Raw genomic sequence first — 18,074 nt, forward strand, 5'->3', positions numbered from 1 at the left:
ACACTGGTGCTAGCAAAATCTTTGAAACATGCCTACGTTGAAGAGAAAAAGTAAAGCTTCTAAGAGCATCATTAACGCAGGTGGGTCGGACCGCACCTGGATCCCGACCCGCGGCCTGCACGTTGGAGGAGGGAGGGGATGGGGCTGGGGCTGGGCCGCACCTGGGGACTATCCTGCGGCCTAAGGTCGGGCCTGGTTACGGTTCGGCCTGGAGTTTGAGTCTCCCGGGATGGGCCTGGTCGGGGTCCGGCCTAGGGTTATGGGTTGTTCGGGCCGGACCCGAACTCCTAATGGATTTTTTTCAAAATTTTTCCTATTTATATACCATTTGTTCAACATTTTCCCACCATTTTTTCACTTGTACTTGTAATTTTTTAGGACTTGTAATTTTTATTTTCTAGGATTTGTACAAATTTTTATTTTATAGGATTTGTAATTTTTTAGTTCTAGGATTTGTAATCTTTTATTTTCGAATGAACAATGAATTTTCCGTGTTTTAATTGATCAACGCTTTCTATTTTACGAGTAAAATACTTTGTAATTGTGAATAGTGCAATTTAATATTTGAGGTTTGGATGAGCCTATAGAGTTTAGGAGTTGTAACCTGGCCAGAAAATTAGAACAATAACATAAAGAAAACTTGAGGTCTAGTTCACAGCTGAGGATAATGATGCTCTAAGACAAAATAAGATTACAAAAAATTGGCTTGCAGATAACTGCATATTACTTTTACTGGATAGGGAAGATATATAAAGCAAACCAGACTACAACACATATGACTATCTAAATCATTTTGTGATAGAGTAGTTAGCAGCACTATTAATTTCTATTAGCTTATACTCCTGCTATTAATTTCTCTTTTTTTCTTTGTGGGTGTCAGCCAAAAGAGAAAACTGGAATAATATACTTGGGAACCTGACTCTTTCTTTTAGGTCATCCATATTGGGGCGCTCTAAGGCGCGCCTAAAGCCCGCCCTATGCACCGCCACATCAACATTTTATCCTCATTCCCTTCCACCTGCAGTGGGGCGCTCTAAGCATTTTACTATTGTTTTGTTATTTAATTTAAATATTTTCAAATATATAAATGCAAACTTATTAAAAAACACAACGATTAACTAAAAGAACGGCAAAAAATTCATTGATTTTAAAAAAAATTCGAACGACCGATATTCGCCAGGTTGTGTACCCGACCACCGTGCGCCATCTCCAAACATCGGGCTACTAGGACTTGAGTATCCACCGGAATCCATTTTATAGCGTAATTTGAGAGTTTAAAAGTTGATCGAAAAGTTACAAATGAAAAGTGAAGCTGGGGTATATATATAACAAAATTTTCGAATTAAAAAAAAAAAAACTAAAACGCGTTGCAACGTCCGTGCTATCGTCCTTGTCACCCACAGTGGGTGGACGATGACGCGGACGATGACCTATCGTCCGCGCTTCGTCTGCTGACTAAGCGTCGGGCGCGGACGTCCATCGTCCGTCGTCCGCGGTGCCACAGTGGCGGACGATAGCACCCGATGCATCGGGCGCGCTATCGTACGCCCCATTGTGGATGGCCTTATAGAAGGGTTGACTATGATTCATTTGTGCTAGAAATTAAATTTTATCGTGATATACTATTAGTGATATTTTTATAGTGATATTTTTATTTTTTTTTCATTCAAACATCAATCTTTAAGCAGAGTTTGTGGACCTAGTAGTTTGTGTAGTGCAACAAATGTTAAATCATTATTGATTATTAATTAAACACCTTGGTTTCTGGTATTAGTTATCTCATTTGTTGTGCAAATCGCCGGCCGAAGTCAATTTTGTACAACTTGTTTTATATATTCAATTTTTTTGTGGGGTTACCTAAGTTGGGATCTGCTCCCACTACACCAGCTTGAAATTTAAATTTAGTGGAACGCTTAAATTTAGTGGAACGCAGATTAGATTATGTAACAAAATTATGATGCCATTAGCATTATTAAATTCAACAAAGTTGTTGCCATCGGTGAATACTCTAGAACCCTTTGATTTATGTTGCAGACAGTAAAGTTTTTCCTTTAGCTTTATACTATCTGAAATCTTGAAATCTGTTTGAAAGATATAAGAAAATGGGCTAGAATTAGATTAATATGGATTAAGTAATTATAGTTAGGCTATAATTATATTAGTCCATAAGTTCAACAATTATGGAGCCCTAGTGACTCTTCATCTATTTAATGGTTATTTATTCTCCATTATGAGAAATGACAAATAACGTAACAGTAGAGAGAAAATACGTAAAGCTTTGTAGAGAGAATTCCTAGCATTCTTCTACGGAGCAATTGTATCGGGATAGTTCCAGTTACATGAAATAATTCATTAGTTAGACTACTGAACGATAGTTTCAGTTATTTATTTATTAATTAGATTGATAAATTTATTTCTATATTAATTTTGAATTAATATAATCTATTAAATTCACATTTAATTAGAGAATAAAATTTGATTTTATTTGTTGAACATTATTTGATATCCTTTGTGATAAGCCTGCTATTTGATTTATGCTTATTTATTTTAACTATAATAGTTAGAGACCGTTTTATTGTCTGGGTAGGCGACGCCCAGTATGTGTAGTCCGTGTTATACTATGTTTGTGTAGGCGGCGCCCAAAATGTATAGTCCGTATTATACTATGTCTGGGTAGGCGGTGCCCAGTAATTGTTTGAAATTTAATATTGGATATTATATTCATATAACTAGTATGCCACTTTTTCCCCATAAAATATAAGTCTTGTTTTTTAAACAAACGCATCATCCATCATAATTGTTTGATATTTCTAGCCTTTTCGACCACGAGTTTTACGCCAAAGCGTTTACTCTAAATCCAAAAGGCCTAGGCTCATTCATAGATGCATGGTTGGCATCGTGTGATGGAGTTGACTTGCTTAAATTGTTTAGTGAAGCCAAAACGACCTAAATAGTTTATGGATGCATATTTATTGGATTAATAAACCAAGAATTGCAAAATAGTTATTACAATTTGCTTGGAGGCCTACCTTGTAATATTATTGTAATGATCAGCCAAAGTAGGGGCTGCAATAATATGGACTTGGATCTTGGACCACTAAAATTTATATTTGATATAAATTCATATTTTATGTTTGGGGGACATAATATATGTTAAAATTAGCGGGAGCTAATCAATACAATAAACCCTTATTTGGTTAGTGATACGAATGTGATCTTTGTATTCTTTTCTAATTTGCTTTTCATTGTATTTTTCTGTTTAGATAAAATGTCAAACTTGACTCACAAGTGTTTGATGGAAACACACAAGTTGACTGGGTCAAATTTCACGGATTGGCTCCGTTGTTTGGGCTTGGTGCTAAGGCATGACAAAATTGATTATGTCCTAGACAAACCAATCAGTGTCATCCCCAATAAGGAATCTTCTGAGTTTGGTACGTTTGACGTTGAAGCTCATCAGAAACACATTGATAATGCATCTGATGCTCAGTGTGTCATGATGTCATCTATGAGTTTGGAACTCCAAAGACAACATGAACACATGTTTCCATATGAAATTCTTAAGCACTTGGAGAGTTTGTATGCTTCACAAGCTCAAACTATGGAGTGTGAGATACTTCGCGATCTCTTCAAGTGCAAGCTTCATGATGGAGGCAAGGTTTCTGAGCATGTGCTGAAAATGATTGGTTTAATTGAGAGGTTAGCATCGATTGGAACGGTGCTCCCCGCAAATGTCTCAACAAACCTAATTCTGTAGTCTCTTCCTAGTAGTTTTGAGAATTTCATTGTGAATTTCAACATGAACAACATGAAGGTTGAGCTGCTAGGATTGCACAACATGCTTAAGACTTATGAGTCCTCCACTGCTAAGGTAAAATCTGTGCTCATGGTGAGCTCTTCTGGGAAGTCTTCGAAATGGAAGAATAAGCAGCAACATAAGAAGAAAGCATCTAAGGATGTTGTTCTAAAGCCTAAGAGTGGAGGGGCTAAGAAGAAGTCAAAATTATCAAAGGATGAGTGTCTTTTCTGTCATGAGAAGGGACACTGGAAGAGAGACTGCCCAAAGTTCAAGGCACTAGGTGCAGAAAGTGGGAGCTCAGGTATGTTTGTCATTGAGATAAATATGTCTATGAATAATTCACAATCTTGGGTATTATATACAGCTTGTGGCTCACACATTTGTAATAATGTGCAGGGTCTAAGTGACTGCAGGAAAGTGAGGCCTGGGGAAGTTGATTTGCGTGTTGGGAATGGAGCAAGAGTTGTTGCCGAATGCGTGGGGATTTACAGATTGGATCTTCCTTCAGGACATAGACTAGAATTGTTCAATTATTATTTCGTTCCAGTTATTTCTAAGAATATTATTTCCATTCCGATGTTAGACATTGAAGGTTTTTCCTTCCATTTTGCAAACAACATATGCTCATTTTCTTTGAATGTATTGTTTTATGGAAATGTCACTCTTGAAAATGGATTATATATGCTTGAATACAAACGAAATATTTTCAATGTGCAAAACAAAAGACCTAAGCTATGTAATACGAATAATGCAACTTATCTTTGGCATTGCAAACTTGGTCATATTAATGAGAAAAGAATAACAAGATTGAGAAAGTTAGACTATCTCACTTCATTTGATTTAGAATCATATGGATCTTGTGAATTCTGTCTCAAAGGAAAAATGACAAGTAAACCATTTTCTGGGAAAGGGGTGCATGCTAAGGATTTGCTAGAGTTGATTCAGATAGATGTGTGTGGACCGTTTCCAACTCAAGCAAGAGGTGGTTATTCGTACTTCATAACTTTTACTGATGATTTATCAAGGTATGGATATGTGTATCTTATGAAATATAAATTCGAGGCCTTCGAGAAATTTAAAGAGTTTAAGTGTGAAGTTGAGAAACAACTTGGGAAAAGTATCAAGACTCTTCGATCCGATCGAGGAGGAGAATACTTGAGCTGAGAATTTCTTGATTACTTGAAGTCACATGGAATCCAGTCAGATTGGACACCTCCTGGTACACCTCAAATGAATGAAGTATCTGAAAGGAGAAATCGAATATTATTAGATATGGTTCGATCCATGATGAGCTTCGCCAGTCTCCCTTTATTCCTATGGGGTCATGCCTTACTAACGGCTATTTACATTCTAAATAAGGTTCCTTCGAAATCAGTCGAGAAAACACCATATGAGTATGGTGTGGCAAGAAAGCAAGTCTTAACCATATCCGGACCTGGGGTTGTCTAGCTTTTGTTAAGAAAATGATGACCGATAAATTGGAAACTAAAAGTGAGAAATGTTATTTTGTGGGATATCCTAAAGAAACTAAAGGATATGATTTCTACTGTCCTGAAAATCACAAGGTGATAACATCAAGGAATGTGACGTTCCTTGAAGACAGTTATGTCTATAAGGAACAAGGTCAAAATATAATAGATCTTGAAGAAATTTAAGAACCACAAGATAACAATGCGGATGAGGTATTATCCACTGGATTCGACAATAACTTAGTGGGAGTTTTTGATGATCTATTGGGAGGGGAAATTACTCTTAGAGAGGACCTTAGAGAGACTCTCGAAGGACCACCTCAAGACAATGAGATGCATCAAAGACAAGATGATGCAATAGTTGCACTCCTCCACCTCAAGAAGATCATAGTGATATTCCTAAACCTTCTCACATACATAATGAACAGCCTGATCCAGAACAAAACCAACTCAATAGGCCTAGAAGGATTCATTGTCCACCTGAGAGACTGAATCTAATGGTTGAGAACCAAGATGATGAAGTTGATTTAGATGACGATGGGCCTAAGACCTATACTGAGGCTGTGTCAGACACCGACCGAGAGAAATTACTAGAAGTCTTGATATCCGAAATGGACTCGATGTACTTCAACTTAGTCTGGGAACTAGATGACTTGCCAGATGGAGTTTACCCCATAGGCTGCAAATGGATCTTCAAAAAGAAGAGAGATGCAGATGGCAAAGTACAAACCTACAAGGCTAGGTTAGTGGCAAAGGGTTATAGTCAGCGCGAAGGCATTAACTATAATGAAACCTTTTCGCCAGTTTCTAAGATCAAGTCCATTAGGATATTACTTGCAATTGTTGCATACTACAATTTTGACATTTGGCAAATAGATGTCAAAATCGCATTTCTCAATGGAGAATTAGAAGGCGATGTCTATATGACACAACATGAAGGTTTTGTATCGAAAGAAAGGCCGAATGCAGTTTGCAAGCTAAAGAAGTCCATTTATGGACTTAAGCAAGCTTCAAGGAGTTGTAATATTTGTTTTGACAGAACAATCAAATCGTTTGGTTTTGTCAGAAGCAAAGAGGATCCATGTGTTTATAGTAAACGTGAGAATGGAAACGTCGTATACCTTATCATATATGTTGATGACATCTTGATTATGGAAAGCGATCGTTCCATGATGCAATCCGTGAAAGAGTGGTTGTCTAGTTCCTTTATGATGAAGGATCTGGGTGATGCTTCCTATATCCTTGGAATTAAGATCTATCGAGATAGACCAAATAGGATGTTAGGATTATCACAATCCACTTACATAGACAAGTTGCTAAGGCGCTTCTCAACGGAGAACTCCAAGAAAGGTTTTTTTCCTATGGGACATAGCCTTGTATTATCAAAGAAGGATTGTCCTTCTAATGACAAAGAAAGAGACAACATGAAAAGGATCTCATATGCTTCGGTCATAGGATCTATTATGTATGCCATGATATCCACTAGGCCAGATGTGGCCTATGCGCTTAGCATGACAGATAGATTTCTGCAAAATCCCGGTGAGGAACATTGGAAAACTCTTAAAACTATTCTTAAGTACATTAGAAGGACTAAAGAATATTTCTTAGTCTATGGTGGACAACCAGAGTTATCGGTGACTGGGTATACTGATGCTAGTTTCCAAACGGACCATGACGATTATAAGTCCCAGTCTAGATATATTTTTATCCTCAATGGTGGAGCAGTGAATTGGAATAGTTCCAAACAAGGTACAACTGCCAATTCCACCACCGAAGCCGAGTATATTGCTGCATCTGAAGCTGTCAAAGAAGCTGTTGCTTTGTTAGAGTTCGTTAAAGAATTGGATGTCATGTCGAGTACCAGCAGTGCAATACCTTTGTACTGTGACAACACTGGTGCTGTTGCGCAAGCAAAAGAACCCAGAGCTACGAACAGAAACAAGTATGTTCCCAGAATATATCATCTGATCAGAGAAATAATTGAAAGAGGCGACATAAAATTAGAAAGAGTACCCACTGATGATAATTTAGCTGATCCTTTCACCAAACCACTATGTATAGCAAAACACAACTAACACTTTGAGAACTTAGGTGTTAAGCATGTTGGTAGATGGCTTTGAATCAGTGGGAGTTAAAGTTTTATATGTCTTAGAAACATTTTGTGTTGAGAAAATATTACTTGATCTCATTCTATGAAAATTTTATTTTCTATGGTTTTTGTGCACTTATTGGAATAATTGTTTTAAATGGTTGTCTTTATTCTAAATATGTGTTCCCTTGAATTATGACTGTCGTTAATGGTGTGAGACATTAATGATATAGTATAATTCTAAAATAGTCCTAACCAATGATCATCAAGAATGGGATATTGATGATATGTTATAGGTTAGCATGGGGTTTGCATCACATTCTTCGAGAATGTAGTTGTTCTCACAACTATGAGATATCAGATACTCGTGATGGACACATGGTATACTTTGGAGAGTATTGGTATACCATACTATTAAACTGTTTTGTTAAGTGTCTACAGTTTATTAGTGCATGAAGTATGTAATAGTCCTCGGATCTGAGGTCATTACACATTTTGTTTGTTGAGTAATGTGCTTTGATCTGGACCAACGCTTTTCCTCCCAAAGGAGGATTGAGACACGAACCTGTGTTGGGTATATCATAAGATAAATGAAAATGGTAGTTGAGCCAAGAATGAGATTCATTCCTCGATTAGAATTTCAAGAGAACACTCAAATTCTCTATATTACTTGATCACTAAGTTATTGGACAATGCAAAGATATATTCGATTAAAGTAATTGAATATGATCGAATGAGTCATTTAATAAAGATGAGATAAAGTGATTGAGCTATTTGGATGACACATAACAAATCTTAGGCTCAATCGGGTGGTTCGTGAATGAAAGGATATTACTATAAACTTAGTGTAAAGACTTGTTTACAGAATTCACATAAACGTCCTTCATATATCAAGCTACGCTGCCAACGCAATCTAGGAGTTTTGTGCAGACTTCGATTAGATCGTCGTCGATAATGAGGACCTAAAGGGTCACACTATATGTGTATTTTGATCCGCTCAAGGGTACAAAGTTGGAACTGCGTATTATATTTAATGCTAGTCCAAGTGGGAGATTGAAAGGAAATGGGCTAAATTAGATTAATATGGATTACGTAATTATAGTTGGGCTACGATTATATTAGTCCATAAGTCCAACAATCATGGAGCCCTAGTGACTCTTCATCTATTTAATGGTTATTTATTCTCCATTGTGGGAAATGACAAATGGCGTAACAGTAGAGAGAAAATATGTAAAGCTTTGTAGAGATAATTCCTAACATTTTTCTACGGAGAAATTGTACCGGGATAGTTCCTGCATCGGATTGGATTGCACGTGGACCTCGATAGTAGTGGATTCAACTTGCAGGATTCAATCGTAGAAGAAAACAACACAATTAGTAAGATTTAGTTTCGTTGTGTTTTACATGCTCAACTTGCAATATAATTATGAATTTAGATCTATTATTCTTGTATGCAATTTCCGCTGCACTCATTAGATTAATACAAGAATTCCTCACAAGTACAACATCTATTGCTGGAAATATTACACATTTTGTATTTGGTATATTAGTAATTAAAATTAGTAGTAGTTCTTTGGGACATCAAACCAAATTGTGTTTGGTATATCATCATTATCATCTTGGATTATAGAATAGCTTTAGACATAAGGCTTTTGTTAGTTAGGTTATGATGATTTCATCAAGTTTAAGTTTAATCATTTCTATTTTATGGTGTCACCTCTCACACTTAATACATCCAACTCAATCTGTTAATTATGTGTCGGAACTATCATTAATTAAACCATTTTCCATGACTACTATTTTTAGCGGTTAAGAAGAGTTGGAATATCACATTCCATGTGACACAGTAGTAAAATAAAATACATTGAAATATGATGGTACGTATATGGAGTATAAGATTCAATACCTATGTTATGGATGATGTACAAAATGCACGTAGTAGATATGTACGTAGATCTTTTAAAACTCTAGATAATATTATTAATAATAATGATTGAATATATAGTACTCCATATAATATCTAGGATGGTTACTCAGCATTAGAGTTGACAATTTTATTTTTGTTTATTTAGTTGAGCATTTATAGAAAGGCTTCTTAACATGGAGATGTGATGTGCCATCATGTTAACAAATTAATTAAGAGGTTTGTGTCACACCTAATAAATTGAATGACACTTTTCTTTTTCCATAGGGAGTACTATAATTCACTATTTATAAATCACTTATATGACAATTTATTCATACAAGTGTGAAAATCAACAGGATGACATTGTGCTAATTAATGTAAAGGGAGTACTGTTTTGTGACAATACACACTAATTCAAATCACCACAAAAAAGATTAATACAAAAATTTATTAAGGGTCTTGCTACATCAATTTTTCCATGAACGGTCCAATTCGCCAAAACACATATGTGTATCACACGTTAATGATTTGGAAACACACAATTTTGCTGAACAGAGTTATAAGATATAAAAAGATAAAAAGTTAGTATTACTATAAATGTAGAAATAGAAATTTAAAAGATTTCCAAAATATTACGTTAAATGGCAACCCAGTCAGCTCAAACCCCTAACTTCAAGTATACTTCAATCTATATTATAGTAGCATTAAATTCTACAGACTTAATTGAAAAAAATGGCAGATAGTACATTATTATATAAAGAAAAATACATTGCACTCATATAACTAAATCGTACTAATAATTTATTTTCCTAAAGCGTAAAGTATTTATGATAAACGACCTAATTGTATAAGAGCTGACTTGATTGACTTAACCAAAACTCAAGTAACCCCTTAGTCCCCTACACCGTTGATTCAGTCCTCAAAGATCCAACGGCCACAAACTAAAGAAGAAGAAACTAGTGCTCCTCCATTTTCAGATCATTTGATTTTTATAAAAACTATTTTTGTTCGAATCCCATAATTCTACACCTCAATTCTCTCTTTTCCAGTTCCTCAAAATCAATTGAAATTCTCATTTCTCTCCAGATCTTTTACCTCATATCCCCAGATTTCCCGAGATCTTTCATTTTCTGGTCGTTTTTTACCTTCTTCCTCAGTTAATGCGATGGAACTGATTGAGTTTCAATCATGTTTTGATTGCGTTTTCCTAAAATAATCGGATATAATAGTAAATGTTTGATTTCCAACGCCTCGTCATCTCTGATTGATGCCAGTACGCGCTTTCCTCCAACTGTTTCTGCGCGATCGTTATTTACCAGAATCAATTCGATATTCAATTAAAGATCTCTCGTGATAAAACGAGTTTTCAAATTTTTGAATTCGTATTCCCTTCCCCCTTTGATTAAAAAATTATCGATTTTTCATCACAAAATCGTTTCTACAGTCTTCCATTTGATTCGATGGGAGTTCAGAAGGACAGAGTGAAGTTCAACGTAGGCGGCAGGCGCTTCGAGACGACGGCGACGACGCTGGCAATCGCGGGGCGGAATTCCCTCTTCGGCGCCATGTTTGATGAGAATTGGGATATGGACCCCACCGCCGCCGCCGACGAGCACTTCATCGACCGGAATCCGGACTGCTTCGCCGTCCTCCTCGACCTCCTCCGGACAGGGGAGCTCTACATCCCCCCAAACATCCCGGAGCGCCTCCTCCACCGCGAGGCCCTCTTCTACGGCCTCTCCGACCACCTCCGCGCCGCCAAATGGGGCCCATTCGACGGCAACACCCTCCGCCTCTCCCGCTCCATCCCGGGCCGGGCTCCAGGCGACGGAACCGCAATCCGGGCCGGGCCGGATGGCGGGTGCTGCGTCGCCCACGGAAGCATGGTCCATGTCTACGACTGGGCTATGGAGGAGCACCCGCCAATGAACCTCGACTACCAGAGGGTAAACGATGCCGTTTGGGTGGACTCCAACAGCATTGTTTTGAGCGCCTGCGAGAGGCTAGGGAGGGATGATGGTGGGATGGGATTGTTCAATGCCTCTACTAGTGAATTGAAATACAGATTCCACGTCACTCATGATGATCAAGTGAAGAGCTTCACTGGTGGAGCATTGAGCTTGAATTATTCTGATTATAGGCTGTTTGCTAGTTGCAGAGGTAGGAGCAATGAGTATGGTGTTGGTGTCTGGGATCAGGTGACCGGGAAGCAAGTCGACTTCTTCTACGAGCCACCGGGGTGGTCCTTGGGCGAGGCCGACAAGCTGCAATGGCTGCACGGCGCCAACTGCTTGATGGTGGCTACCCTGTTTCCTAGGAAGGACAATTGCTACATTAGTTTGTTGGACTTTAGGGACAAGGAGAGGATGGTGTGGGCGTGGTCGGATGCAGGGGCGCCCGTGGGGGACGAGCGTAGGGTGAGGGACGCCATAGCTATGGAGGAGTGTGGCTCTATATGTGTGGTGAATGAGTATGAGGATCTAGGGTTCATGGACTTGAGGAGATCCGGGGGTGCGATGAGGTGGAGATCGAGGAGCCGGCTCATGAAGGGGAAGATGCCGGATGAGCCGTGCTACCCTAAGCTGGCCCTGCACCAGGGGCAGCTGTTCTCGTCTATGAACGACACCATATCCGTCTTCTGTGGGCCCGATTGGGTGCTCACTTCACGGCTGAGGAACGGTTACGGTGGCTCCATCTGTGACTTCTCCATTGGTGGGGATAGGCTCTTTGCATTGCATAGTGAGGAGAATGTGTTTGATGTGTGGGAGACTAGGCCTCCTCCATTTATGTGATTCATGAATTTGACTTAGTTTTATCTTGGTTTAGATTTTAGTTTTTCATATATCAGTTGGTTATAGAAGGGAAAAATGAGTGTACAGATCTAACAAACCATATATGGGAGTATATGATTGGATTGTCTTTGATGCTACTGAATGATGTTTGAGTTTACACATGCAACAGTTAATTTAGGTCTTGGTAGATGATATTGTTGATATTTAAATGGGACCAATTCTATCTATTAGTATTTCTCTATAGATTATTCTGATTGTTTCTATGGGACCATCAAAAGTGAGGCCAAGCTTCTTTTGAACAAAGAGGGTTGGTTCAGCAACAGCAATCTTTTTTTCTTTTACTTTAATTTTTTATCTTTTACTTTAGTAAAGATGATTCCTTATATTGGATACTGTAATATTTTGTGGAATAAAACACCTCCCACACATGTGAGCAGTTAGGTCCAATGATTTGGTGTGTTTTTGCTTTAGTCTCAATTACTTTTTAGTTGTTTTGACTTTCAACATAAAATTAAGTGTAAAAAGAGTTAATACTTATCAAATTTCTGAGTGTGAGCAGAGGGACATCTCATCTCATGGTTGACGCATCTACAAGACTGTATTCGTTTCTGGAAACTTAAAACAAAAATCACCAAACAATACAAGAGAATGAAAAATAATTCTTATTCCAACCACTATTTCCATCTCCCACCAAGCAAACTGCTCATCTACCTTTTCTTATTCTTTTTTTGGTAAGAGTAGAAAATATGTAATGATTCACACTCAGCACATCCACCTTAATTAAATCAAAATGCAAATTGTGAATAAGAAACACCCTAATACAGAATTAATAGAACCCGATATGCTGTAATTAAACAAATTGTATGGTAGTAGGGGTAACAGTAACACAATTATGGAAATAATTAAACGAGTTTCTTCAATATGAATTAACAACATACCATACCATACCATTTATTTGTTTGATAGGGATTTTTTCCAAAGTGTTACAACAACAAATTCGAGAGAATGAAGGCCTCATTTGAATTCCTGGAAGTTGACGTGTCCCGTCGCTTGGGCATGCTCGGCCGCCTCCTGCAACATCGAAAGTCAAGCCCTGTGCTGTGTCGTCTACAATTCGAGAAACGAAGAAACCAAGATCATATATTCATACCTTCTGCCCCACAACTCCAATTTGGCACACACCACATCGCAGAGTGAAGTTTGCAGTATCTGTATAGCTCCTCTTCCTCCATTTTACCAAAAACATAAAAGGATATAAACATTTAGAATTGGTTGCAACCTTGGCCAAAATGAAGAAATAAATATCATACTACTAATTATCCAATTAACCCCTCTCATGTGAAAAAAACACTTTCAACCTAACATAAAAAGTAAACATGATGATAGCGGTGGAGAGAAGGGCATAGAATCAACAGACGAGAAAAGTAAACGAGAAAAATGCTGTTGCTATTTCGGATATTTTTTCTCACCTCTGCTGGTCTTGTACAAGATTAAGGGCGAGTCTCTCAATTACACCCACACTTCGGTCACTCTGCACTGCGAATATTGTCTGATCAAATTCCTCCGGAGCTCCATCTGAGGGCGACATCTGTTAAAATATACATCTCTCAATTCAAAATTACGCATAAATATTTGTAGAAAACCAGATTCTCGAGACAAATCTCAACATCACAAGATGCCCCCCATTTAGGCATTAAGTGCTTTCATTAAGTTAACTTAGACCAAATAACTCATTCGAGAAAGCTCCGAGTGACCTGTATACTTTACTACAACAGAAAAGGAAGCTCTACTTAATCAAATGTATAACTCAAAATAAGTGAGACTGGACAAGAATTGCACCTTGAAAACACAAATCAGCTAGAGCTAAAAACTCTTTAATAATTTAATTAGTACTTAGTACACATTTAAAGGCCTAAACGCATACTCATGAATGCACACATATCTTTAGGAAAAATGGTAGAGAGATAAAACCATACGGCTAGAGCATCATAATGGAGGCCATCGTATATAAGCATTGCTCTTTCCCCAAAGTTCTTTCCCTGCAACAATTCAAATGAATGAATGGTTAAGAATCCCACCCAGGACATATTTCAAAAGATCCTAGCTGCCAGCACTTACTTGCCCATACAAATCACATCTAGTGGTTTGTATATCATAAGCCGCTATCTCTCGTCCATAATAATCAGCCAATATTGCAAGCTCAATAGCACCTATTAACCAAGAAAAATATCAGACCTTGATGAACGTACTCCACTGCTTTAAGTTTTTCTTTGCGAGTGAGGAATACTGATCGCTGGTCACACATCTTATCATTAAGATACAAGGCATTTGTGTGTGTCTAAAGAAGGTATGTTATTAATAGTTTGTTATATAAACACTGTATATCAGATAGGGGCAAGAAAAGTTTCTACATACTTCGAGCAACAATTTCAAACAAACAAGTGTCCCCACTCTTGACTGATTGATCAACAAAAAGGCATCAATACGGCGTAACTAGCAATAGATAAGGCTATCATACAATACATAAATAAGCATAAAGACATAAATCATACTGTACGAAATATAAGGGGCATGAAGAGGTTACATCAGGAGCTACGTCACAATTAAAGAGATAAAACACCGTCTCAGCAATGTCTCAAGACCTCCCCTAACCCCATATAGCTATTCTGTCAAAGCTTCTTTGAGTATTAATATTTACCATGTGTTTGATTTATAGATTTATAAGATAATGATAAGACTCCGACAAAGCAAAAATCAATGAAAGACATCTGACAGTGATAGGTAATAAGGAATTAAGAAAAAGTAGTTACGCTCTTAAAATCATGTGCAGCTCTTCATTGGGAGATTCACATAGTTAGACTTAACTGAATCATTTTAAATGTCCGAAATTCCAGCAGCTAAACTACAAATGGCATCTTTTGGCCAACCACAACTACCAAGAATTGTCACAATTCCTTATTCCTAGTTTTAATGGTCACGGAATCAATAATGTAAAAGCTGGCCCAAACTCATTAAATGCCGTCTGACAGTTTCATAAGGATCGGTTCTTGATTTATATGTATATATTGCCCTGTGGAGAGACAAGGAAACCATGGATTGACTGAACATTTATCCCAAGAAGAAAAAAAATGTATGACTCAGCTAATAGCAGAAAGCCAGTTCAACAACTTAAAACCAACATGGTGCATGTCATACGCAGACCATCAATAATTAACAGAAACATCCAACAGGCTATAAAAGAGCATGACAGCAATGCAAGACAACAGAAAACCTACCAGAGTTGATTGTATAGGCAACATACAAAATACTAACACATGGCACACACTTCCTACGTAGGGAAACATATGGATTGTGAACCCAATACAATACATAACCCATAGTATAAAATTCTGTGCAATTCAGATGTGAATCATGTGACACAGAGACCCAATTAAGAATCCTCAAAGCACCAACTAACCTCCCCACTTTTCCGGGTTTAAAATCCAGGCACAGTATTCTTCATTAGTCTTTCCGAGAAATGCTTCGGAATACTTCTCTGGATCACTGGAAACTGTCGCTGCTATAACCTTCACCATTTCATAATCACAATTGTCATAAAGAAAGAAAGAAAGAAACCAAAAAGAACCAAAGAATTAACATTGTTCATACTCAATGTTCATTACATGTGTTGTGATGCAATGTATAGTTTAGAAGTCAACAATAGCCAGTTCAAGTAAGTACACAGAGTATAATTTCAATACAATAAGTTAAGTTAGCCACACCAATGTCGCTCTCTTACCATAGTTAATTAAGTTAATAGTGTCATTATACAATCAAGATTTAGAGATCGTGATTCTGAAAAAGATTGTAACAATTTTGTAAAACAAAAGTATTATTGGTTGCCTATTTTACAATGTGTTTAACTATAAAGAGGATTGATTTAGGAGCATGAATTTCATTATGCAATCCTTCCAAAAGTATCCGGCCATGTGAAAGTCATGATATAATTTGATTTCCTCTAAAATCCCATCCCACTTGTTAAATGGCAACTAGAACTAGCGCATTCGACTATGGATACGTGCATCATACAAAGGGGAAAAAATCGAAAATAAGGTAACAGGTTTCAGAATCTAAATTTCCCTTCCTAAAAAGCAGAAAGGGTGACATAGTTTAGAAATCCTATATTTGCAAACATATAATATAATCTAATCCGCGACCTGTCTCAGCTCGGGAGCCTTGTTTCTGTCGTGATCCATGACATAACTGCAATATGAATTCCAAAACTCAGTTATTCCATATAAAAGCATGTGACCGCCATAAAACCAAACCAAATCAAATCATGCTATCAAATACAAGTCATTAGAACTCCAGCTTACCCTACTGCATTGAAGAGGCAACTATTATCAGAAGCGATAACTCTCCTAACAACGATGCCTTCCATTTTAAAGCCTGAAACGAAAAATCTCTAAATCAATCCTCAATTCAATTTTAGGTACAAAGCATACAAGATAAACTTGGAAATGACAAATTTTTGCCACCGATAACGATACGTGCTAAATGAAGTAAATTAACCGGAAAATTTGAAAAGGATTCAAAAAGAGAAAATCAAGAAACCATCGATTCCCAACCCATAAGTTCTTAATCCTATAACTCATAAAGAACAGTACAAATTAACAGAAAAAGAAATCATAAGAACTAACAATTAAGCTCCAATTGATCAAGATAAACTCAGGAAAAAAAATGAATTGACAAAATGGGCACCTAATAGATTTTGCAGAAGATGGGGGCGAGCTGGTTGCGTTGGAATCGAATGTTGCGTGGAGTCTGCAAAAGCATATAAAGGTGAAGGGCAACTCTGCCAAGAATGATGAATAATGCAACGGTTTTGTTTTATAATGGAATGACAGCCATCGTTATGCAACGGTTTTTGGAGTATCCAATTAATGATACCGGAAAAGGGGAAGAATATTTTCAATTATCTGTGCAGCTAAAGATTGATTTCTTGCTCAGATTTTTAATTCAGCTCAAATGATTTTCTAACCATTTATTGTACTATATTTTGAATAAAAATTAAAAAATATATTTACCAAAATATAAAGCAATTAATAAACAAACGTGTTACGTCAGCCACTATCTATATATTAAGAAGTTTCAATTTTCGATTATTTCATACGTGTATAAAACTATCTTTTAATTATGTTCACAACAAGTCAACAACATCGTTTTATTTTACTTTTTTTCTTTTCCCTAAATCTCATAAAGTGACCTTGTTTTAAGGTATCATTAAAAGTCTTCATTTTATATACATGTGAAGTAATCAAAATTTCATAATTTAATACTCTCTTTTTTCTATAAAAATAAGAATTTTAGAAATGAGATAAGTTTTAATGTAAAATTAGTTAAAATAAAATAAATAGAAAAAAAATATAATTGAATTATTGCTAGTGGAAAACAAAGTTCATCAAAAAAAATTGAGTAGTTGTGTGAGATAAATCAAAATGAAAAAAAATATATTTTCATGGGATATATAAAGTATACTATTATTAAATTTGATCAAACTCGTAATTCAAATAATTATCCATTTTATATTTCCACTTTGATTTAAAGAAAATTGTAATTAGGAGTACCTAAAATATCAAATTTGAAACAATTATGTCGATCGTTTTTTAAAGGAAATTATGGTTAGGTAACTAAAGTTCAAATTTAAAACAATTATATCTTGACGGTTTTTTATGATGGAAATCGTAGTTTACTGATACGGACCTGAGTGTTCAACATCATACTAATATAATGATATCGAGGATCATGTGTTGACTGACGTCCAAGAAGAGGGGGAAGACACGGCAAGGATTAAAGTCAAAGTTGAGGTACAATGCAAGTCTAATTTCTATCTCTTTCCTTTGAATTAGGAGCAAAATAGATAAATAGTCCAAGGGTAGTATTAGTATAGAGTCCACTATCCGTCTGTAGGGGCAATATAATAATATGACTGTAGTCTAGATGTGATTGGCTTATTCTGAATGTCAATTTCTCCAACACG

At 36.7% G+C, this 18,074-nt stretch overlaps 2 protein-coding genes across 2 annotated transcripts; one reads left to right on the forward strand and one right to left on the reverse strand.

The window, feature by feature from the left end:
- The first annotated feature begins 10,236 nt into the window (after nucleotides 1-10,236).
- LOC121805217 (BTB/POZ domain-containing protein At2g24240-like) lies at nucleotides 10,237-12,296 on the forward strand. The gene has a single exon (XM_042205013.1). It carries the CDS (start codon nucleotides 10,724-10,726, stop codon nucleotides 12,053-12,055), a length of 1,332 nt encoding a protein of 443 aa, XP_042060947.1. The 5' UTR covers nucleotides 10,237-10,723; the 3' UTR covers nucleotides 12,056-12,296.
- Nucleotides 12,297-12,881: 585 nt separating this feature from the next.
- LOC121803028 (OVARIAN TUMOR DOMAIN-containing deubiquitinating enzyme 2-like) lies at nucleotides 12,882-17,044 on the reverse strand. Its single transcript, XM_042202734.1, has 9 exons — nucleotides 16,796-17,044; nucleotides 16,411-16,483; nucleotides 16,252-16,297; nucleotides 15,513-15,621; nucleotides 14,174-14,265; nucleotides 14,032-14,094; nucleotides 13,525-13,643; nucleotides 13,206-13,281; nucleotides 12,882-13,126 (listed from the first exon to the last, which is right to left on the reverse strand). Exons 2-9 carry the CDS (start codon nucleotides 16,473-16,475, stop codon nucleotides 13,070-13,072), a joined length of 627 nt encoding a protein of 208 aa, XP_042058668.1. The 5' UTR covers nucleotides 16,476-16,483; nucleotides 16,796-17,044; the 3' UTR covers nucleotides 12,882-13,069.
- Nucleotides 17,045-18,074: the final 1,030 nt, after the last annotated feature.

Source organism: Salvia splendens, chromosome 5 (assembly GCF_004379255.2).
Source record: "Salvia splendens isolate huo1 chromosome 5, SspV2, whole genome shotgun sequence".
In the NCBI taxonomy this organism is placed as follows: Eukaryota; Viridiplantae; Streptophyta; class Magnoliopsida; order Lamiales; family Lamiaceae; genus Salvia; species Salvia splendens.